This window comes from Protomyctophum bolini (genome assembly GCF_963924005.1).
Source record: "Protomyctophum bolini genome assembly, chromosome: 18".
NCBI lineage: Eukaryota > Metazoa > Chordata > Actinopteri > Myctophiformes > Myctophidae > Protomyctophum > Protomyctophum bolini.
Genome location: NC_137879.1, coordinates 4190416 through 4213351, shown reverse-complemented (window position 1 = coordinate 4213351; position 22936 = coordinate 4190416). Strand labels below are relative to the sequence as shown.

The 22936-nt window shown below is 44.5% G+C and overlaps 2 protein-coding genes across 7 annotated transcripts in view; both read left to right on the top strand.

Annotated features, from left to right (window-relative positions):
* Window positions 1-13058, top strand: part of LOC308333183 (cytohesin-1-like) — a 31850-nt gene extending 18792 nt beyond the window's left edge. For 3 of the 6 annotated variants that reach the window (XM_080789380.1, XM_080789381.1, XM_080789385.1), the window contains exons 3-12: window positions 711-775; window positions 1227-1293; window positions 1706-1824; window positions 2287-2480; window positions 2978-3126; window positions 3923-4035; window positions 7829-7907; window positions 8479-8550; window positions 10095-10249; window positions 11239-13058. In XM_080789380.1, coding sequence (XP_080645506.1) covers window positions 711-775; window positions 1227-1293; window positions 1706-1824; window positions 2287-2480; window positions 2978-3126; window positions 3923-4035; window positions 7829-7907; window positions 8479-8550; window positions 10095-10249; window positions 11239-11317 — 1092 coding nt within the window. In that variant the 3' untranslated portion in view covers window positions 11318-13058. The remainder of the gene's footprint in view (window positions 1-710; window positions 776-1226; window positions 1294-1705; window positions 1825-2286; window positions 2481-2977; window positions 3127-3922; window positions 4036-7828; window positions 7908-8478; window positions 8551-10094; window positions 10250-11238) is intronic. The other 3 variants (XM_080789383.1, XM_080789382.1, XM_080789384.1) reach the window with 1 other exon arrangement.
* Window positions 13059-15670: 2612 nt separating this feature from the next.
* Window positions 15671-22374, top strand: LOC308333515 (GTPase IMAP family member 8-like). Its single transcript, XM_080789972.1, has 9 exons — window positions 15671-15774; window positions 17025-17098; window positions 17296-17413; window positions 17645-18364; window positions 18549-19250; window positions 19371-19489; window positions 19828-20500; window positions 21207-21370; window positions 21905-22374. The coding sequence occupies exons 3-9, from the start codon at window positions 17314-17316 to the stop codon at window positions 21986-21988; spliced, it is 2562 nt and encodes an 853-aa protein (XP_080646098.1). The 5' UTR covers window positions 15671-15774; window positions 17025-17098; window positions 17296-17313; the 3' UTR covers window positions 21989-22374.
* Window positions 22375-22936: the final 562 nt, after the last annotated feature.

Sequence of the window (22936 nt, the reverse complement as noted above, 5' to 3'; positions counted from 1 at the left end):
CCTAATAGCCCCACAATAAGTCCTCCTTGAGGGAGAGTGATTCATACAGTCAGCGCTGTCTGTAGTTTCTGTACAGTGTGACCCGCTTTTTTGTCGTTGTGTTTTTTACTGGGTCATATCTTAGCAGGATGGGTTTGCTTTGTGCGGAATTTGTTGTTGATTGTCAAAGATGGCATTTTTGAGTGTGGATTCTGTGTGTCGTCAGTCATCACTCCTGTGTGTGCAGAGTGCACGGATGCGCACAAACACACACACACACACACACACACACACACACACATGCACGAGCGCGGGCGACTGGCCAGCCGGCCGGCGCGCTTTATCCTGCTGGGACTACATCAAAAGGAGCAGCGAGGAGTTGAGGCAGGGGTCAGACGTGGCGAGAGGGAAATCCATAATTGGATTTGTTCTGTCTGTCTGTCTGTCTGTCTGTCTGTCTGTCTGTCTGTGAGGTGTGATGAATGTGCCATTGCGTGTATTCTTTGTGTGTGTGTAATAATTAGCCCATTAGACCGTGAAGGTCGGTACCGTTTTCTGAATACGTTGCTATATTAATGAAGCGACGTTTCGGTCCCTCCGGACCTTCCTCATACCTGAGGAAGTTAAGCAAGCTTGGCTGATGACACGCATAAGCACACATTCTCAAACTTCTCTCTCTCTCTCTCTCTCTCTCTCTCTCTCTCTCTCCCTCTCCCCCCCCCCCCTCTCAGAGGCTGAAGGATGAGATAGCAGTGGTCACCAGTGAGATTGCCAGCCTGGGCGTGACAGAAGAAAGGTATTGTAATCTCTCTAATTAATTGTACAGTTAATTGGACAGTCGACTCAATGTGTTTTGTGTGTTCTTCTTAACCCATTTGGATCAAAATGTCTTCTAAATCCTGACGGTTTTCAGAAAAACCCTATGTTTCTATGTCAGTCGTTCTCAAACTATTTCATGTCAAGGACCCCCAGAATTATCTGTATTTGGCTGCCTGTTCTAGGGACCTCACCCCAGACGCAAAGATTTGAGTTAAAAACGTTTGCTCTGAAAGAATATATATATATTCAAAGATTTGCGGCACATTTTCATGGTTTTCATGAAAAATACAAGCCGAGTGCCGTGCTACGAGCTTGTAGATCTGCTATTTTTCAATAGCTAAAGCATAACGCAATGCTTTTAAACACCAAAAAGGGGTTCCCATCCAGAATGGGCTTTTAAAACAAATCTTGTGTTGTTCCTGCTGCAGGAAGAGCATGCAGAGGAGTAAGCAGGTGGCCATGGGCCGCAAGAAGTTCAACATGGACCCCAAGAAGGTGAGAATGAACACAGGCTGTTGATTTGATCTAATCATCCCTATATACAAAGGGAGTCTACCAACACGCCTCAAGCCTGAAACGGCTGATCCGGTGCTTCACAGGTGCAAGGACATCATGAGTTGCATAAGGAGAAGAGACTGGAGCAGCACAGACATTTAGAGCCTTTTATTAGGTGCTAAAGTATACAAACGAGTCGACTAACGTCAGAGTCAGCAGGTCATGACTCTGATGAAGACCGCAAGGTCGAAATGTTAGTCGTTTGTATACTTTAGCACCTAAATAAAAGGCTCTAAATGTCCGTGCTGCTCCAGTCTCTTCTCCTTATGCAAATCCGTATATATACGTTGTGAGGATATCACCAGTTTTTGCTTTTTTATTGATATAAAAAAAATATATATATACATTTCAGGGGATCCAGTTTTTGATCGACAGCTCCCTGCTAAAGAACACCAAAGATGACATCGCCCAGTTCCTGTACAAAGGGGAGGGGCTTAACAAGACTGCCATCGGAGACTATCTTGGGGAGAGGTGAGTGTCCTTTGTGCCCGTATGACTTCAAACTGATTAAAAACGAGGATTAAACAATGAAAACGTAACTCGAGCGAATCGCAGGAAGTGTTAATTCCAACAATGAATTAACTCGAGCAACTTGTGAATATAAGTCGAAGTGTTAATGGGTTAGCGTAAAAGTGTCACGATGTTCGGCCCACGTTCATTTGATGGTTTTCGTGTGTGTGTGTGGTAAATAAATGGTGCATTTATCTAGCGCTTTTATCCAAGGTGCATTTATACACCGATTGCGGCGGAAAACCAAGGCACCAACCTGCACATCAGGAGTAATTAGGGGTTCAGAGTCTTTGCTCAAGGACACTTTGACACTAACTGCGTGCGACCCCCCCCCCCCCCCCCCCCCCAGGGACCAGTCCTTTGTGGAGCTCCATGGGTTCTGACTGTGTGTGTGTGTGTGTGTGTGTGTGTGTGTGTGTCCAGAGACCAGCTGAACCTGGATGTTCTCCAGTCCTTTGTGGAGCTCCATGAGTTCTCGGACCTGAACCTGGTCCAGGCCCTGCGTCAGTTCCTCTGGTCCTTCCGTCTGCCTGGAGAGGCCCAGAAGATCGACCGCATGATGGAGGCCTTCGCTCAGCGCTACTGCCGCTGCAACCCTGGGGTGTTCCAGAGCACAGGTGTGTGTGTGTGTGTGTGTGTGTGTGTGTGTGTTGTAGGGCATTCACTTCTAGTCATTTTTACTAGTTGTTTAACTACCTATTATGTAAAAAAATATATATATAATTGTAATACATATTTGTACATTTAAAAACTGTCTACATTTGTGACTATAACAATAATCTACCTGATCTTGAGGCCTATAAACTAAAAAATTATAAAAATAAAAATAAATCTATTTTTTTTTCTTATCAACTACTCAACTAGTACCAACAAGGTCGACTAGTGGATTTAATAGTATAATGTATGTATTATGTAATAATAAAGGAGGAGGGGTTAGGGGAGGGGCTGATAGTGTGATGTCATTATTGGCCCTTTTGACTGTCAAGGATTCATCCTCCAGGAAGAAACCCTAAATACAAAGTTTATACACCATTGCACATAAAAACGACTCCAGGGACGGGTGTCTAATGAAGTACTGTCACCTCATCTCTCTCTCTCTCTCTCTCTCTCTCAGACACCTGCTACGTGCTGTCCTTCGCGGTCATCATGCTGAACACCAGCCTCCACAACCCCAACGTGAAGGACAAGCCGTCGGCCCAGAGGTTCACCGCCATGAACCGAGGCATCAACGACGGAGGAGACCTGCCCGAAGACCTACTCAGGGTAAACATGGTTCTATACCCTTTATACAGACCTGCCCGAAGACCTGCTCAGGGTAAACATGGTTTTATACATTTATACAGACCTGCCCGAGGACCTGCTCAGGGTAAACATGCTTTTATACATTTATACAGACCTGCCCGAGGACCTGCTCAGGGTAAACATGGTTTAATACCTTTAAGACCTGCCCGAGGACCTGCTCAGGGTAAACATGCTTTTATACATTTATACAGACCTGCCCGAGGACCTGCTCAGGGTAAACATGGTTTAATACCTTTAAGACCTGCCCGAAGACCTGCTCAGGGTAAACATGGTTTAATACCTTTAAGACCTGCCCGAAGACCTGCTCAGGGTAAACATGGTTTAATACCTTTAAGACCTGCCCGAAGACCTGCTCAGGGTAAACATGGTTTATACATTTATACAGACCTGCCCGAGGACCTGCTCAGGGTAAAAAGAAAATTTGTGAGGGTACCTCTACCTATACCCTTAGAGGACAACCCCACCTAGGTTATGGGCGCTGATGGCACGGAGGAGCTAGTTTCGAATTGCAGCCGTCCGTAGGTGCCCTTTGAGAGCGGTTTTGAAGGAGTCAAGGGATTCGCATGTCTTAATGACTGTTGGTAGGGCGTTCCACATTTTGGTGGCATGGGAGCGAAAATAATTTAGTCCCTTGTTTGTGCTTGCTTGCTAGGTCTGCTGTTTACCCGGTAGGTACAGTATATCCTAGTCTTTGAGGCACTACATTTGTTTTTCATCTGCACTTTATTTACGTGACTATTTTCCTCGCCTCGTCTAGAATCTGTTCGACAGCATCAAGAATGAGCCCTTTAAGATCCCAGAGGACGATGGCAACGACCTCACGCACACGTTCTTCAACCCTGACAGAGAGGGCTGGCTGCTCAAGCTAGGTATGTACTGTTAGTATAGCTCCATTTGTTATGAATCATTCATTATGCTTAATAATAATATACTTTTTAATTTATACTTGGTGTGTGACTGTGTGTGTGAGCCTGAATGGCTCTTCTGTCGGCTCGACCTGAGCTAGAGCACCCTCTAGTGGACAGCACTAGAAATGTCTGGCTCATAAATTGAGGGTGGGGAAAATCAGTACACATGAACTCTGAGAACTTTGGAGTCTTAAGGCCTATTGTTCATACTCCAGTTCTGATGCGGTGACCACCGGTTTGTAAAAACAGAGAGATGTATTGGGGTGAGCAGTGAGCGGTGAAGGCTCATTCATAGTCTGGATTTTCGGTGGTGAGGTGACCACTGCTCCGGTGGTGAGCTGACCACCGCTCCGGTGGTGGTCAGACCACCGCTCCGGTGGTGAGGTGACCACCGCTCCGGTGGTGAGGTGACCACCACTCCGCCCGGAGCGGTGGTTTGGGCTGAAGCGGTGGCGGTGGTTTGCTCTCCACCGCGGCTCAGTGACGTCATGTTGTAGTTCGGTGGTCACCTCACCACCGAAAATCCAGACTATGAATAACGCTTTAGTCTCTTATCACCGCGGCATGACTTCATGATGTAGCTTTCGGTGGTCACTTTATCACCTAAAACTGTGAGTATGAATAGGCTTTTACAGTAAATAACATGTTACATTGATACAGAATTGGTTAATAATACAGGTGGCCTAGTGTGTCTGTTTTGACATTGTTCCTGTGTTGTTTCTTTTGTCTTTCATGTGTTTATTGTCTCCAGGAGGTATGTATTGTATTGTATTGTATGGTCTGAAAGCTCTGCAGCTTTAACATGCCTTTAACACGTCGTTTTGCTTCCGAGCACGCCTTCTTAACCCGTCTCCTAATGGCTGTGTGCGTAATGATACAATTATGACAATGTCATCAATTATTCAATCAACAATCAACAATTGAAATTGTTGATTCAGACGTAAACGTCTTCAAATAAATACTTTTTGAAAAGTCTATTGGCCATTATTTGATCTGCAATTATGCTGCTGCTGTGGCCTGATTTATTTATTTTTAACCGCTTTCAAACCTGCCGTGTGTGTGTGTGCGTGTGTGTGTGTGTGTGTGTGTGTGTGTGTGTGTGTGTGTTACCGGTTTGACAATCTGGGAACCCATTAGCAAAAAAAAAAAAAAACAGCGCCCTCTGCTATTTGTTTCCTTTGAAGTACCACAAATACCATGATAAAATCATGGTACTTGCTGTGTGTGAATCTTTGTGTGTGAACTTTTGGGGAAACGAGGATTACAGGTCTCCTCCCAGTGGGACATGCCTCGAGGACCTCCCTATAGGGAGACGCCCGAGAGGCATCCTAACCAGATGCCTGAACCACCTCAGCTGACTCCTTTCCAGGCGAAGGAGCACCGGGTTCCACTCCGAGTCTCTCTCGTTGGGAACACAGTTATGACAAAAAACAAACAAACAAACACACAGATTTCTAAAAGCACGTGACTGACCCTGGGGGGACATGGGGGGGACGTGGGTTTGACGTCAGGACTTCAGTAGTACGATATGCCCCGACAGGCAGCAGGACTTCAGTAGTACGATATGCCCCGACAGCAGGACTTCAGTAGTACGATATGCCCCGACAGGCAGCAGGACTTCAGTAGTACGATATGCCCCGACAGGCAGCAGGACTTCAGTAGTACGATATGCCCCGACAGGCAGCAGGACTTCAGTAGTACGATATGCCCCGACAGGCAGCAGGACTTCAGTAGTACGATATGCCCCGACAGACAGCAGGACTTCAGTAGTACGATATGCCCCGACAGACAGCAGGACTTCAGTAGTACGATATGCCCCGACAGGCAGCAGGACTTCAGTAGTACGATATGCTCCGACAGCAGGACTTCAGTAGTACGATATGCCCCGACAGGCAGCAGGACTTCAGTAGTACGATATGCCCCGACAGCAGGACTTCAGTAGTACGATATGCCCCGACAGGCAGCAGGACTTCAGTAGTACGATATGCCCCGACAGCAGGACTTCAGTAGTACGATATGCCCCGACAGCAGGACTTCAGTAGTACGATATGCCCCGACAGGCAGCAGGACTTCAGTAGTACGATATGCCCCGACAGGCAGCAGGACTTCAGTAGTACGATATGCCCCGACAGGCAGCAGGACTTCAGTAGTACGATATGCCCCGACAGGCAGCAGGACTTCAGTAGTACGATATGCCCCGACAGCAGCAGGACTTCAGTAGTACGATATGCCCCGACAGGCAGCAGGACTTCAGTAGTACGATATGCCCCGACAGCAGCAGGACTTCAGTAGTACGATATGCCCCGACAGCAGGACTTCAGTAGTACGATATGCCCCGACAGCAGCAGGACTTCAGTAGTACGATATGCCCCGACAGACAGCAGGACTTCAGTAGTACGATATGCCCCGACAGCAGGACTTCAGTAGTACGATATGCCCCGACAGACAGCAGGACTTCAGTAGTACGATATGCCCCGACAGACAGCAGGACTTCAGTAGTACGATATGCCCCGACAGCAGCAGGACTTCAGTAGTACGATATGCCCCGACAGCAGGACTTCAGTAGTACGATATGCCCCGACAGCAGGACTTCAGTAGTACGATATGCCCCGACAGCAGGACTTCAGTAGTACGATATGCCCCGACAGCAGGACTTCAGTAGTACGATATGCCCCGACAGGCAGCAGGACTTCAGTAGTACGATATGCCCCGACAGCAGGACTTCAGTAGTACGATATGCCCCGACAGCAGGACTTCAGTAGGACGATATGCCCCGACAGGCAGCAGGACTTCAGTAGTACGATATGCCCCGACAGGCAGCAGGACTTCAGTAGTACGATATGCCCCGACAGCAGGACTTCAGTAGTACGATATGCCCCGACAGGCAGCAGGACTTCAGTAGTACGATATGCCCCGACAGGCAGCAGGACTTCAGTAGTACGATATGCCCCGACAGCAGGACTTCAGTAGTACGATATGCCCCGACAGGCAGCAGGACTTCAGTAGTACGATATGCCCCGACAGCAGGACTTCAGTAGTACGATATGCCCCGACAGCAGGACTTCAGTAGTACGATATGCCCCGACAGGCAGCAGGACTTCAGTAGTACGATATGCCCCGACAGACAGCAGGACTTCAGTAGTACGATATGCCCCGACAGCAGGACTTCAGTAGTACGATATGCCCCGACAGGCAGCAGGACTTCAGTAGTACGATATGCCCCGACAGCAGGACTTCAGTAGTACGATATGCCCCGACAGGCAGCAGGACTTCAGTAGTACGATATGCCCCGACAGGCAGCAGGACTTCAGTAGTACGATATGCCCCGACAGGCAGCAGGACTTCAGTAGTACGATATGCCCCGACAGACAGCAGGACTTCAGTAGTACGATATGCCCCGACAGGCAGCAGGACTTCAGTAGTACGATATGCCCCGACAGGCAGCAGGACTTCAGTAGTACGATATGCCCCGACAGGCAGCAGGACTTCAGTAGTACGATATGCCCCGACAGACAGCAGGACTTCAGTAGTACGATATGCCCCGACAGCAGGACTTCAGTAGTACGATATGCCCCGACAGCAGGACTTCAGTAGTACGATATGCCCCGACAGCAGGACTTCAGTAGTACGATATGCCCCGACAGCAGGACTTCAGTAGTACGATATGCCCCGGCAGCAGCAACAGTTAAGCTGATCTAGAACCGCCGCCTCTGTGTGTGTGAGGTCCTTGCTGAACGGTTGTTTGATCCTCCCTCAGGTGGACGAGTCAAGACCTGGAAGAGACGGTGGTTCATCCTCACTGACAGCTGCCTCTACTACTTTGAATACACCACGGTGAGAAACCACTGTACTTTTAACAGTTCTACTGCTTTGAATACACCACGGTGAGAAACCACTGTACTTTAACAGTTCTACTACTTTGAATACACCACGGTGAGAAACCACTGTACTTTAACAGTTCTACTACTTTGAATACACCACGGTGAGAAACCACTGTACTTTAACAGTTCTACTACTTTGAATACACCACGGTGAGGACTAGCCGCTATACTTTAATAATTTAAAAAGCGCAGATTTTGTCGTGGCTGCCTGCCTGACCTCTGGGGTCACCGTGGCTGGTCTGTTAGGACTACAACATGGTGTGGAGGCCGTGTTCGTCTCGCATCGTAATGGTGGTTTGTTTTTCTCTTCAACAACAAACCATATATATATATATATATATATATATATATCTCCTGTGTTTTATATTGTCCTCTGTACCTCTCTCTCCTGTGTGTTATATTCACTGTCCTCTGTCTCTCTCTCCTGTGTTTTATATTGTCCTCTGTCTCTCTCTCTCCTGTGTGTTATTATAGGATAAAGAACCCAGAGGTATCATTCTGTCTCTCCTGTGTGTTTATTATAGGATAAAGAACCCAGAGGTATCATTCCCCTGGAGAATCTGAGTATCCGAGAAGTGGAGGACACCAAGAAACCAGTAAATAGCCACGCACGCACGCACGCACGCACGCACGCACGCACGCACGCACACTATGGAGTGAGTTTGTTGTTGGTCTATATTAAACGTTGGGCCAAGAACACACGGTGGTGTCAGTGTGATCATAATCAACACGTTGTAATATAATATAATATGTTATTAGTATTAGTTTAGTTTATTCTCCATACAAAAAAACATTCTTAGTTCATCAGTTTTGTCTACCCTTTTGTCCGTTAACTTAATAATTTAACCACTATGGTTGGGTCCCGGAACAACCGTATACTTTATCTGTTGAAAGATATCAGATCTACAAGCTCATAAAAAAAGGCAAGGCAGCGGCTTTATCTTCTCAGTTTTAATGCTAGTAAACACACAGTAGGTCTATAGGTCACTCACTGAGAGTGTTCTCACTTTTAACATCGTGTCCTGGTTTGGGACTCTCTCAGTAAGAGATAAAAACCAAGCTCACCCAGGCAGGTAGTCAACCAGGCAAGTAAGATGTTTGAAATTCTTTATTTAGGAATACCCCATTGAGAGAGGGTCCTCTACTACAATCAATTAAATTCACAAAAAAGAAATCCAAAAAAGGAGAAAACCAAAACACAAAAACAGGGTATTACAATATGCAAGCTCAATAGCAAAGAGACGGATCATTTGTTCTGTCAGATATCACGGTCACTTCCGTTGGTCAGCATTAGAATAAACACATAGTGTACATATTTTTAAGTCTCGTCTAAAAACCCACCTTTATACAGAGTATTTTTTAACTACTTAATTAGCCAATTTGTACATGCATGCTTGATATTGTTTTGTTTGCCATTATAATTTTGTTACTGTCTGTTTCTTCTTGTTTTTAATCCTGTTCTGTGCAGCATTTTGGAACTATAAGCGCTATACAAATAAAGTTCATATATCATATCATATCATATCATATCCTGTAGATCATTGGAGACAAACCATTGCAACTTCAGCACATAATTATACAACAATACGCTCCATAACCAAAAAAGCAATTCAGATTTACAATGATTCTACCCGCCCTCTTCGCTCTGAATTTGACTTGTTGCCATCGGGCAGGAGGCTTAGGGCAAAACTAGCTAAAAAGAAGGGTTACAAGACTTTGTTTGTGCCAATACTGCTGTGGACATTTTAAATAAGAACATGTTTAGATATAGTTCACCTAATCCCCACTGTTCATGATCACTGTCGCTGTGTTTATGTGAATGCATTTTATATAGTATTTTAATGCATCTGTGTGTTTTATATAATGTGTTATTGTTGTATAACTGACTGCCGGTGTGCCAAAGACACATTTACATTTTATGTAAATTTAACCCATTTTGGGGCAGGATTTTTGAGCCCTGGAACAACATATTTACAGATGGGAGGTGGCCTAATCTTGGGGGTCTTTGACATGAAAATGTTTGAGAACGACTGACATGGAAAGATGGGTTCTTTCAGAAAACTGTCAGGATTTAGAAGACATTTGCAGAATCGTCCTCAGGTCTAAATGGGTTCATTCTAATCATGGATTCCTCCTACAGAACTGCTTCGAGCTCTACCTATCAGAGCACAGGGACCAGGTGATCAAGGCGTGCAAGACGGAGGCAGACGGCCGCGTGGTGGAGGGCAACCACACCTACTACAGGATCTCTGCCCCGACCAATGAGGAGAAGGACGAGTGGATCAGCAGCATCAAGTCAGTCACCTTCTGTGTGTGTGTGTGTGTGTGTGTGTGTGTGTGTGTGTGTGTGTGTGTGTGTGTGTGAACACAGTCTCTCATGCTGACCAGCTCAGCGGCCTCGTGGTTAGAGTGTCCGCCCTATAAGTACCGCCCGCCTCCTAAGCCCTACATAATTGCGATTAACGATTTAATTGTGTTTTTTTGCATTGAACGTTGGAACATTACGACGTGTATTTCTGTTTGCCTTGTAGGCTTCGTATCACAAATAGCACAGGGCAGATATGACGCATTACTCGCATATACAAAGAAATCACTTACACATTTTATATGTTTTTCTCTTTCCAAGAATGTACACAATATCGTAGATCTGCTATTTCTGCTATTTCTTTTTTTTTTGTGAAAATGTATGGACGTGGAAACGTTTGACGAGTATGCAAAAAATAATTGCGATTATCTCAAATAATTGCCATTAGGCGATTATATAATACCTAATTTACCGTACCTTATTAGTGTAAGGTAAAACAATCAAATCTAGGTTTTTTCGAAAGGCGGGGTTGGCGAAAGGGCCTTTCTGTGTGAACTTTGCATGTTCTCCCCGTGTCCCCTAGGGTAGGTACCCTCACAAAAAACATGCAGTAATCCTGGTCACTAAACTACCTCCCCTTGGCCAGCCGGGGCGCCTGATGGAGGGGAAAGGAACTGGTTGGAATAACGTGTTCCTTCCACGCGCTACGTCCGACCAGGGAAACTCCCCCCTGTCAGGTGTAAAGGAGCAACTTGGACACTCGGGCATGAAGGAAGCATGAGTTAAAGTCCGTTGCTCTCCCCTTGTCCCTCATAAATGGGGGACAAGGGGAGACATCAGTAATGGGTGGCTGGCACCGCCGGACCCTGCACAAACACCAGACCCTGCACAAACACCAGACCCTGCACAAACAAACCAGGCAACGGCCAGGCAGGGCTGGTTCTAACGGTGTCTAACCCACCATGTCTTCCACTTCCAGGGCTGCCATAAGCAAAGACCCCTTCTACGAGATGCTAGCTGCGCGGAAGAAGAAGGTGTCCTCCCTGAAGAGGCTGTAGCAGCGGATCCGGACGAAGGGATTTTGGACCTTCTTGCATCAATGTGTGTTGGACGACGTGCACTGTTTGACCTGTTCAACTTATTGGACCTCCAGTTGCTTTTTGGAATACTGATATCTGCCCCGTGGGGCTGATGTTTGGACCCATCAAAGACTTGGCTTTACAAATGAGCCTCTTTGTGGAGAGTTTAACTCAATAAGGCCTATTTTGTTTAACATTAGAAGAGGTATTTTTTTCCCCCACTTTGATAAACTTTTTTTTTTCTTTTTTTTCTCCAAACAGAGAATCTTTTTTTTAATATGATGATTTCCGTCATGGCTCCCTTTTGTTTTGTAAAAGTTCCTTCCAAAGAAATCCCAGGACTCCTTTTCCTCTTAAGATCTCTTTTGTATCTACGGGAAATATGTCTGATCCGTCCACGTCAATGACGTTCTCTGCCTTTTTTTTGTTTGTTTGTTTGTTTGTTACAAAGCTGTGCTACGACGTAACTGTCCACAAGTTTCTGAACAATTAGGACGGAAAGTCAAAGGGAGTGCTGGGCAAAATGTACAGGAACTGTACAGGAAATGTACAGTACAGTACAGTAATGTCAAGGTTTAGATATTCAGACGTTTCTCTTCAACGACAACAAGAGAGACGAGTGCATGATGGACACAGGGACGTGCACGCACTCAGACATCAAAGGGGGCTTCAAAGGCCCCTGCCCTTTTACCCGTCTGTAAAACAACTGCCCTTTTACCCCGTCTGTAAAACAACTGCCCCTCTCCAGACCACGAATGCAGCGTTTAACTAACATGGTGAAAGAAATGCACATGCCCCTCCTCTTCTTTCTATGCCATGCCATACCGGAAGGAAGGCAGCGTTCAGTCTCCTGAACGTGAACACAGCATTTTGCGTTGAACAAATTTGTTTAGCCCATTCTGACCGGGCACCCATTTAGGTGTTAGCATCATGTTATGCTTTAGCTATTGAAAAATAGCAGATCTACAAGCTCATATCGCGCCACCGAGTGGCGCGCTACGAGCTTGTAGGTCTGCTATTTTTGAAAAATCGAAGAACGACTGACATTTTTCTAGAATCTGATCTCAGGTCAGAATGGATTAATCAGACCAGTGTGTGTCCAGTGGAAACCTCGTATGAATCTGATCTCAGGTCAGAATGGGTTAGAGATCCATGTCGTTACACACCCGCATCTCCACGAGCTAAAAGAGTGCTGTGTTGCGCCCCGAAAATAGCTATCATTATTATACAATCTACAAGCTCACAATTATATATATTGTGAGCTTGTAGATCTGCTATTTTTGCAATTTTTGTCCCAAAAATACGGGATTTCAGCCCCTGTGCTTTGGTAAAAACCTCCCAGAGCTGCAGAATGACGGCGAACGCACTGGAAACAGTCAAATGTATACAGCAGTCATGTTGTAATATTGTATACAGCAGTCATGTTGTGATATATACAGCAGTCATGTTGTAATATATACAGCAGTCATGTTGTAACCAACCAAAATATCAATATGCTTTATCACAGAACTACAGCCAGATAGTGTACAAGCCTGCTCCGTTTGTTTTTTTTTGCATAATTTGAGGGTTTCCTCTCATTTTCTTGGATCTATCAAAGCACTGTTTTTGTAGGCATCGCATAGTTAAATGAGATTTATTTATCTTGATTTATCGTAATAATTTATTTTCTGTTTTTGTCTCAACAAAAAAAAAGTGTTGAAATAAATGTTACAGACTGGTATGTCTTTGTTCAATTCACCTTTGTTGTTCAAAGCTATTAAGGTCTGAGAGTTCAAAGTGGAAAAAAGGTGTTTTTGGTCATACACACAGTACACGTTTGTGAAGTATTATATTTAATTTAGAAGGGGTTTACAAGCCTGAAGCATACATGCTTTAGTTGACGATAAATGTCATCATTTTGAGACCAAAGGAGCACATGGGGAAATTAATTGGATTACATTGAGGGGCAAAATACCAGTGGTGGAAAAAGTAATCAATTGTTTTACTTAAGTTACACAGCAAGTAAAAGTATGCCATTGAAAATGTACTTGAATAAAAGTACAAAAGTGTCGGCATCAAAATGTACTTAAAGTACACTAAAAGTACTCGTATTGCAGAAAAGTCCGACTGGTTGAAGATGGATGGATCTATTTTTTACAGTCTATGGCAGTGATACTCAACCTCAGGCCCGCGGGCCACATCAGGCCCGCGGGACCATTATGACTGGCCCACCAATGAAAATCTAAAAAAAAGAAAAAAAAAAAAAAGCTGGAAAATGAAATAAAAATAAATAAATCTGAATGAAGTTATCTTTAATTACATTATTATAAGTAATACTATTAGAGTTGTACTATTACTCGAACGAAGGGGGGGAGATGTAATGCGAATGAAAGACATACTGTGTATCCCTATTCCCTGACATAATTTTATAGCTAAACGGACAGAATTCTATTTTTTTGAATGATGAAACCCAGCTGCCATTAATAGTTGGAAATGGAAATTGCGGAAATTGCGGAAATGGAAATTGCGGAAATTGTAATTGCGGAAATTGCGGAAATGGAAATTGCGGAAATGGTAATTGTGGAAATTGCGGAAATGGTGGAAATGGAAATTGCGGAAATGGAAATTGCGGAAATGGTAATTGCGGAAATTGCGGAAATTGCTCTTCACTTATAGCCATCTATTTTCAGGTAGATTGTTTTATTTTACTCAGTCAGCCATATCACTACTCATTTTTTTTTCATGAAAAAGGTCATAGCTGGGTAATCTATTTTCAGGCAAATTGTGTTTATTGTATTTTATTTTACTCAGCCATAACAATTTATTTTCTGTTAACCAACTTGCTGGCTGGCAGGCAGGCAGACAGCTACTCATAGACAGGCAGACAGACAGCTACTCATGGAGAATTGGACAGGCAGGCAGTCAGACAGCTACTCATAGACAGGCAGACAGACAGCTACTCATGGAGAATTGGACAGGCAGGCAGACAGCTACTCATGGACAATTGGACAGGCAGGAAGGCAGACAGCTACTCATGGACAATTGGACAGGCAGGAAGGCAGACAGCTACTCATAGACAGACAGCTACTCATAGTGTCATGAACTGGCTCACATCATGACAAAAAGGGAGACGACACACAGGATTAAACTTAACATTATTTTATTTATAACTAAAATAAGGGTTGAACGGTGCAAAATGTATGAGGTGTGAGTGGTCAGTGACATCAGTAGTGTAAAGTGTGTATGGCTGTGTGAATATGGACTGTATGTGCAAGTGCAGAAAGCAACTGAACTGAAACTACTTCAAACCAACATAACTAAACAAGCAGTGTGACCTGTGCAGGGGAGAGAGAGAGAATGGCCTCAGCCAGCCTGCTGTTATACCCAAGGGGATAATTGGGACCAGGTGTGTCAATCCCCAAGACACACCTCAGCAGGCTGGCACTCTCCTCCTACACAGGGACAGAGAAGAACAATTTGTAACCAACCAAACCAACCCCACAGGATGGGTCATCACAATAGACAATTGGGCAGGCAGGCAGACAGCTACTCATAGACAGACAGACAGCTACTCATGGACAATTGGACAGGCAGGAAGGCAGACAGCTACTCATAGACAGGCAGACAGACAGCTACTCATGGACAATTAGGCAGGCAGGCAGACAGCTACTCATAGACAGGCAGACAGACAGCTACTCATGGACAATTAGGCAGGCAGGCAGACAGCTACTCAGACAGGCAGACAGACAGCTACTCATGGACAATTGGACAGACAGGCAGGCAGACAGACAGACAGCTACTCATAGACAGGCAGGCAGACAGCTACTCATAGACAGGCAGACAGTAAGACAGCTACTCATTGACAGACAGACAGACAAATAACTACTCATGGACAGACAGACAGGCAGGCAGGCAGGCAAAGAGCTACTCATGTTATGTTATTATAACAGCTACTCATGTTATGTGCAATACTTTGTGCAGTTATGGAAACAGCTCTTTGTGTTTATGCAAGAAAATGTAACACATTTATTTATTTACATATTGTGTGCATGCACATTGTACTTTGATACATTTTGCGCAAATAAAGCAATTGAAAGAGAGAAGTTATCAAGTATCATTAATGTCGTAATTTTATCTACTGGCCCCTGGCCCCTTGCCATTTTTGTAATGTGGCCCACAGGTAAATCTATTTGAGTAGGCCTATCCCTGGTCTACTCTATGGGATGGATGGACCACTCTCATTTGGCTTGTTTTCATGTTCTCATGTCAAGATACGATTGGTTGTTCTGAATGTGCATAGTAAGCAGGACTTTATTACCCCCTTCTATCTCTCCGCCCATAAGCTCAACTTTTCCCAGGAAATCGAAACCATTGTTGCATTGTATCTGGGCTGGCTATACGGTATACCTACGGTATATCAAGGACGGACCTTGGAGAGACATATCATTTAATGGCAGGTGAGGAATCATGTTTGATATACATTGTAGAATTGACTATTTGGAATTAATCAATGATGTCTAGTAGGCTAAAACAGACCTGAGTTAACTTGCACTGTAGCCGCCCTAGTCTATATTGATGAGTTCATTTTCCATGTAGGCCTAAGTTGACCAACTATCTCGATCGTCACGTTGTGAGCTTGTAGATCGTCTATTTGTGGTGAATGTACCTCTCCAGAATAGATGTTGGGTTTCAAGTGGTTTATTAAGATATTTGTCTGTCCTATAATGGAAATGGAGGGGTGCCGCGGTGCCAGCCGGGCTCCGCAAAGATATGATATAGGCTTGCCTATGCGTTTGCAATTGTTGTTCATATTTCATTTGGATTGGAACCTTTTGCTTTTGTATTGCGTCGTTGAAACGCGTGAGCGTAGAGTGAGGTTCCAAACGGAGTAGACTCGCAGCCAGCAATGCCATTTAATTATTTCCTACTATTATGGCATTGCAAGTATGGGGTGTTTGTTGCTATCATGTCACTGCGTCTGCGTCTGTGCATGGCCACTGCATGCTATAGCCATGGTTCACAAAACTTCAAACAACTTCACATGACGTGACATGACATGACAGACTTGACAGTCACGTTTCAGGGCTACGTCGTTTCTGTGCGTTTGTGGAGACAATCCAGTGATTTTCCGCCATCGTGTGGTTGTTTTGCGCTATTGTATTTAATTCCCACTTATTGTTCTATGCAGTTTAATTTTTATTTTAGACAGTAAAACTGAACGTTAGTCTAGTGCCAAGAAGCTCTGAAGCTGCCACTATAGTTCAGTCCTTCATTGCCATGCACAGCTCTCCTATGTTGTGTGTCTTGGAGTAAAAGCTACTGTCTGTACTGTATGTAACTCAACTATTATTGTTGGATGAAGTGTGTAAGAAAATGTTTGTAGGCTACTGTGACGTGTAGTCAATGTTGTTGTCTTTGTAACTTTTTAGAAGTGTCTGTTGGTCTACTCATTTCCATGTGCCATGTGAGATACAGAGTAGGCCTACAGCCACATACATTGTGTTCATGTTTTCAGTCATTTTAATTTAGTTGTTTAACAGGCTTATTTGGCCAAAACCCATTTCTTTATGTTTTTCAGTCCTACAATGTCAACCCAAAGTACAGTAGGCATATAGATCGTTGTTTCACTCTCAAGTCTCAACTGACTAAAGGTTTGAATGAATGGTTTTGACGTTGCATGACCTGTCGTTGCATGACTTGAAAACAGGACAGATGCACCAACAGTGAGGCTTTGAAGACCACGTGGAAGTTGGAACAACACATGTATGCCGTCTGATTTAGGTAATCACCTGGTTTATAATTGTTCATTATATCATTCATTATATGTTAGGACTTTGAAGACATTTAATGCCTAAAAAAACAAACATTGGCCAAATTGTCAGAAATAAGCCAAGGTTGTATAAGCTCACAATAACTGACGTCACTGGCTAATGGGAGACTAAAATGAATGCCATGTTGTTTATTCTGGGTGTTTTTAGCAAGCTAAAGCATTCTAAATGGAGGAAACGGAAGCGGAGACAGAGCGACAGCGGATGGAGGCAGCTATGCAGAGCCTCACTTTGCACAGCGGGATTCAGACCAGCAGCACGCCAGCAGGTTAAACCTTACGATAGAAATATCAAGCACACGATTAAGAGTGTGTGTGTGTGTGTGTGTACTCCACATCTCTCCCCGTTACCTGTCAACCTACTATCCTATCAATAAAGGCATAAAAAAGACCAAAATAAATTGTAAAAAAGAAAAGAAAAACAATGCATGAAAACTGATACTGGTTTAGTCACATTATGTGATCTTTATGGATATTTTGTATTTTCTTTTTCCAACCAGGGACGAACGACGACCCGGCAGAACTGAGAATTGTTCTGCTGGAGGGAAGACGTAGCGTCAAGCAACGCAGTGGGAAGAGTTCTGTAGGAAACGTCATCCTGGGAAGAGATGCTTTCGACACGTACTCCTACACAACGTCTAAGAGTGTCGTGAGACAAGCGCTAGTGTCAGGGAGACAGGTCACTGTAGTCGACACTCCAGGATGGAAGTCTACATTCCCCCTAGATCGGACCACAAAACGGACCCAGTTAGAAATCCAACAGAGTGTCTCTCTGTGTGCGCCAGGACCCCATGCCTTTGTCCTGGTGATCAGATCGGACGTCGCCCCATATGAAGGAGCAGGGATGTCCGCAGAGGAGCACATGAGAGTTCTCCTCGGTGATCGAGTGTGGACGCACGCCATCGTGGTGTTCACCGTAGCCGATAGAAATAAGCTGGCAATAATGGCGCCTGATCTCATTAGATCCGACTATCAATTAAGATATCTTACTGAGAAATGTGAAGGTCGCTTCCATGTTCTTAATATTGCTGACATGGGCGATAGAAGTCAGGTCACAGAGTTGCTAGAGAAGATAGATCAGATGGTGACTAGTAATGGTCACTATGAGACAGAAGAACACGTCTCAGAGGAACTGAGGGAGAAGGAGAGAGCCATCACAAGAAAGGCAGAACAGAGGGCAGACACTCAGAAACAACCAACTGGACGTCCAAAACATATGGGTATGCTTCGTTTTACTTTGTTAGTGTGTCATTTTGCTAATCTAAATTGCATATTGCTCTGATGTGAGGAAATCATACTGCCATAATAATAATAATATTTTTGAGTGGATTTGACTCAAATTTAATAAAAAAACCTGTGAGTTTTATTTTCAAAGTTGAAAGTAAACAAAGTTTTCTTTGACAGGAGGACCGACTGACCTCAGGATGCTGGTGCTGGGAAGGGATTGGTCTGGGAAGAGTTCAGCAGGAAACCTGATTCTGGGAGGAAGTCCTTTTAAGGTCAGCCAGGGAGGTCAGAGGTCAGCGCAGTGTGCTGTGAGACGTGGTGGAGCAGCAGGGAGACGTCTGACCGTGGTGGAGGCACCGGGCTGGCTCTACAACAGTCCAGTGCAGGGCACCTCAGAGATGGACAAACTGGAGATCCAGAACAGTGCGAGTCTCTGTCCTCCTGGACCACATGCTGTTCTTCTGGCGGTCCCTCTCAATACTGCGTTCACCAAAGCACAGCGCGTAGCAGTAGAGGAACACATGGCACTTCTGTCACAGAGAGTCTGGCGTTACACTCTAGTGCTGTTCACCAAGGGAGACTTTCTGGGAGACGCAAGCATTGAGCAGCACGTTGAGACGGAAGGGGAAGACCTCCGTTGGCTCGTTGACAAATGTGGCAACAGGTACCATGTCTTCAACGCTAAGAACACAGATGGCACTCAGGTGACAGAGCTGCTGGAGAAGCTAGGGGAGATGGTGGCAGAAAACAGAGGTGAACACTATGTAGTTCACGTTTCAGAGAAGGTGTCGGAGAGGGAGAGGAACATGGAGGAACATGTCCAGACATTGATGACCAGAACCCACAGACAAAGAACCGCTCTGAAAGCTCTGTTTGAAGGTAATGTTTATATCGATCTGCTGTCTGTCGGTCTGTTATGAAACTGGCTGATACAGTACATTGTTAAAGGAGAACTTCACGTGCGCTAGTGCCTAATGTAGAGTGTACTGTGTTTGTCAGGAGAACACCAGAGTCTACCAGATGTGAGGGTGATGTTGGCTGGTGGAGAGGGACTTCAGAGGACCAAAGCTGGAAATTACATACTGCAGGAGTATGTGTTTCCGGAGACTCCATTCAAGGTGAGTAATGTACGGTACTGTATGAATGTGATGTTATGATGAATGACCTTAACGTAAACCATAAAGATATCAAAGAAATATTTCATTTCCGGGTGCAGTACTTTGTTTAGACAGTTTTTGGTTTAGACTAGTCATTGGTTAGACCAGTCATTAGTCCTACAACTACAACGTACTACGTAGTTGTGTATGCATTTATTTATTCAATCATTTATTTCATAGTGTTCCTGTGACACTGTTAGTTAGAGTCAAGGAGAATAGTCAAGGTTAAAGGGGAACTGAATAGAATGAAGATTTTGAATGATTATTATGACTAACGTACAGTAAACCTTACATTCCAGGAGTTTAAAGCCCAGACTAAACTGACAGAATGTGTCAGACAACAGAGACGAGTTGCTGACAGAAATGTGAGTGTGGTGAACTGTCCAGACTGGTCGACTACACCTCCATCACAGGAGACCAAAGACGTCCTTCTGCACGGTGTGACTCTGTGTTCTCCTGGACCCCACGCTGTCCTGTTGCCCGTTCCTGTCAGGTCCAGTTTCTCTGAAGCTGACCGGAGATCAGTGGAGGAGCACATGGAGCTGCTGGGGGCCAGAGTCTGGAGACACGCTCTGGTTCTGTTCACCTTTAAATTCTGGCTGGGAGGGAGACGCGTCGAGGAGTACATCGAGTCCGAAGGAGAACCTCTGAGGTGGCTCCTGGAGAAATGTGGCTACAGGTACCACGTTGTAGACTTCACCAAGTTCAACGTGTCGGAGATAACGGAGCTGATGGAGAAAATAGAAGACGCGGTGACGAGGAACGGAGGATACTACGCACCTTCTCTAGAGGTGACACCGTTCAAGAGTCTGACCGAGAAGTTGACCCAAGGAGAGCGGAACGGCCTGGAGGAAGAATGGAAGAAGAGAGAGGAGGAGCTGATAGAGAGGATGTTGAAGTTTGTGGTGAAGGAGCCGACGGTGCCAGCTGTCGGGAGGAGAAGGGCCAGCCTACTGCACGATCCCCCAAGTAGTGAGTATCCAAAATATTATTATTATTATTATATACTGCCAGCTGTCCGGAGGAGTAGTGAATATCCATAATTATAATATTATTGATCTGCAACAACCGTGGTTCGGGTCACGATGGAGACAAGTCTCCACGACCTTTTCGTGTTATCCTTTTAGTGCTTTACTGTACTTCTGTACTGTTTACATTTTTATGTATTCAATCAACCAACAGACCAATCTATCTATAGTACAATTCTATCAATCTATCGACCTGGAAATATATTTGGCACATATCTGACAATATTTTGCGCCAGGGACTCCCATATGAAAATATAATGTTAGAAATCTTCAAAATTATTTAAAAAAAAAAACTAAATCATTTACAATATTGTTTTAATACAACTGCAGATCTACAAGCTCAAAACTGGTCGCATTATATGAACTGTTGTGAGCTTGTAGATTGTCTATTTTGTCTGTTTGTACTATTTGGACTATTGACATAAGAGCTGCCATCTTATAATGAGTGAGGAGTCGGAGCAATTTCACGAAGATAGGTTGAAAATGGGTGAAGCGGCCCTTTACGATTCCGCGCTGTCAGTAATCTAATATATAATATAATATAGCATGTGAACTGAGGAAAGAAGATAACATTTATATACCGGTAAAATCACTTCTTCTTGCTTTATCATCATTGTAAAGGTCTTGTTTGTCTGTGTTCTTCTGTGCAGTGAGTGGGGGAACGCCATCTGAAACGGGAAGTTCGTACCACGCTTCACCTAACAACAAGGTTCCTGATTGGCTAAAGAGACACCATGGACCAACGGCGTCCTCTTCGGGAGTTGAAACCATGAGTGAAGCTCCCAGTGGACCTTCCAGCCTGGCAGACTCTGATGTGAGTGAGAGATTAACCCATTCAAAACGGGAACCCCTTTTGGTGTTTTAAGTGTTATTTTATAGGCTACTTTAGCTATTGAAAAATAGCAGATCTACAAGCTCGTAGTGCGGCACCGAGTGCCACGCTACGAGGTTGTAGATCTGCTATTTTTGAAAAAATCATGAAAATGTGGCGCAAATCTTTGAATAATTATATATTCTTTCAGAGCGAACGTTTTTAACTCAAATCTATGCTTGTATAGGACTTCTGAACAAGCCCCATCTCAGTTCTGTTCATAAAATGTACTGAAATGTGATGCCTCTTGGAACTATGACTGGTAGCCTTTTCTTTATTTTTACCTCTCTGCAAGAAAAGGACCTGTGTAGTATTGTCAATGTACAGTATAGTGTTGTCAATGTATAGTGATCTAGCTATGTATTGTATATGTGTTGTGATTTATTTTGTTGAATTTGAATGAATTTGCGTATCTCATAACGTATCTCATAACGTATCTGTCTAGAACAGCAGGCCTGATATCTGTTCCTTTTCCAGACACAAGAGCAACAGTGGAGCAACAGAGTGCGGTCGCCTGCTTTCGATCGCCTGCTTTCGATGTGGACGACCGGGACATACTGAACGTAACTGCCGCGCCCGAGCAAACCCCTATGTAGGTACACGTACACGCCCCGCCCAGCAGCCTCCGTCCTCCAACTTCGACTTCTACCCTCCCCGGTATTAAACGACCATACCAAAGTAAACTGCATATAGTGACACAGTGAGCCTTTCTAGCCCTTCCACTGACCACCTAGTACTGAAGCTGAAGGGCTACACTTGAACTGGGACCTGAATGGCGTCCGGTCGGTGCCAAGCCCTCGTTAACCCATTCTGACCTGAGATCAGATTCATACGAGGTTTCCACTGGACACACACTGGTCTGATTAACCCTTTCTGACCTGAGATCAGATTAAAAAAATGTCAGTCGTTCTTCGATTTTTCAAAAATAGCAGACCTACAAGCTCGTAGCGCGCCACTCGGTGGCGCGCTATGAGCTTGTAGATCTGCTATTTTTCAATAGCTAAAGCACAACATGATGCTAACACTAAAATTCAGAATGGGTTAACCTTGTTTCCAGACTTTTTCTTCTCATCTGACAAGGAGGAAACCCTGGTAAAGAACTACAGCTGAAATTGTTGAAAACTTTGTTGTATGTATTTCCCCGGGAGGCTGTCTTTTTTTTTCGTGACACGGTGCTCATCATGTCTATGGAATATAAACGGATCTGCACAGCCTCAAAGTACGTTTTCGTGGACGGTATTTACTATTTACTGCATTTCTGCTCAGAGTCAGACCCTTTGAGCAGTAGTTCTTGTCCGACGTAAGACTCTCTCACAGTTCCAACCCATGCCCAAGAATCACAAAGGCTTGGATGTGTTAATAATAATAATAATAATAATTATGAATTGCATTTTTATAGCGCTTTTCCAAGTGCTCAAAGGTCGCCGTACAGGTTAAAAACGGTACAAGAACACAGTTAAAAGCAGAACAAAACTAGGGCACAGCTTGCAGCAGAAGACACAGAGGTCA

What these genes read in the sequence shown, in the direction of transcription:
- LOC308333515 (XM_080789972.1), top strand. Translation starts at nt 17,314, where the DNA reads ATGGAGGAAACGGAAGCGGAGACAGAGCGACAGCGGATGGAGGCAGCT. An exon ending in TGGACGTCCAAAACATATGG is followed by an intron (nt 18,365 to 18,548) that starts GTATGCTTCGTT and finishes TTTCTTTGACAG; the next exon opens with GAGGACCGACTGACCTCAGG. An exon ending in TTCCGGAGACTCCATTCAAG is followed by an intron (nt 19,490 to 19,827) that starts GTGAGTAATGTA and finishes CTTACATTCCAG; the next exon opens with GAGTTTAAAGCCCAGACTAA.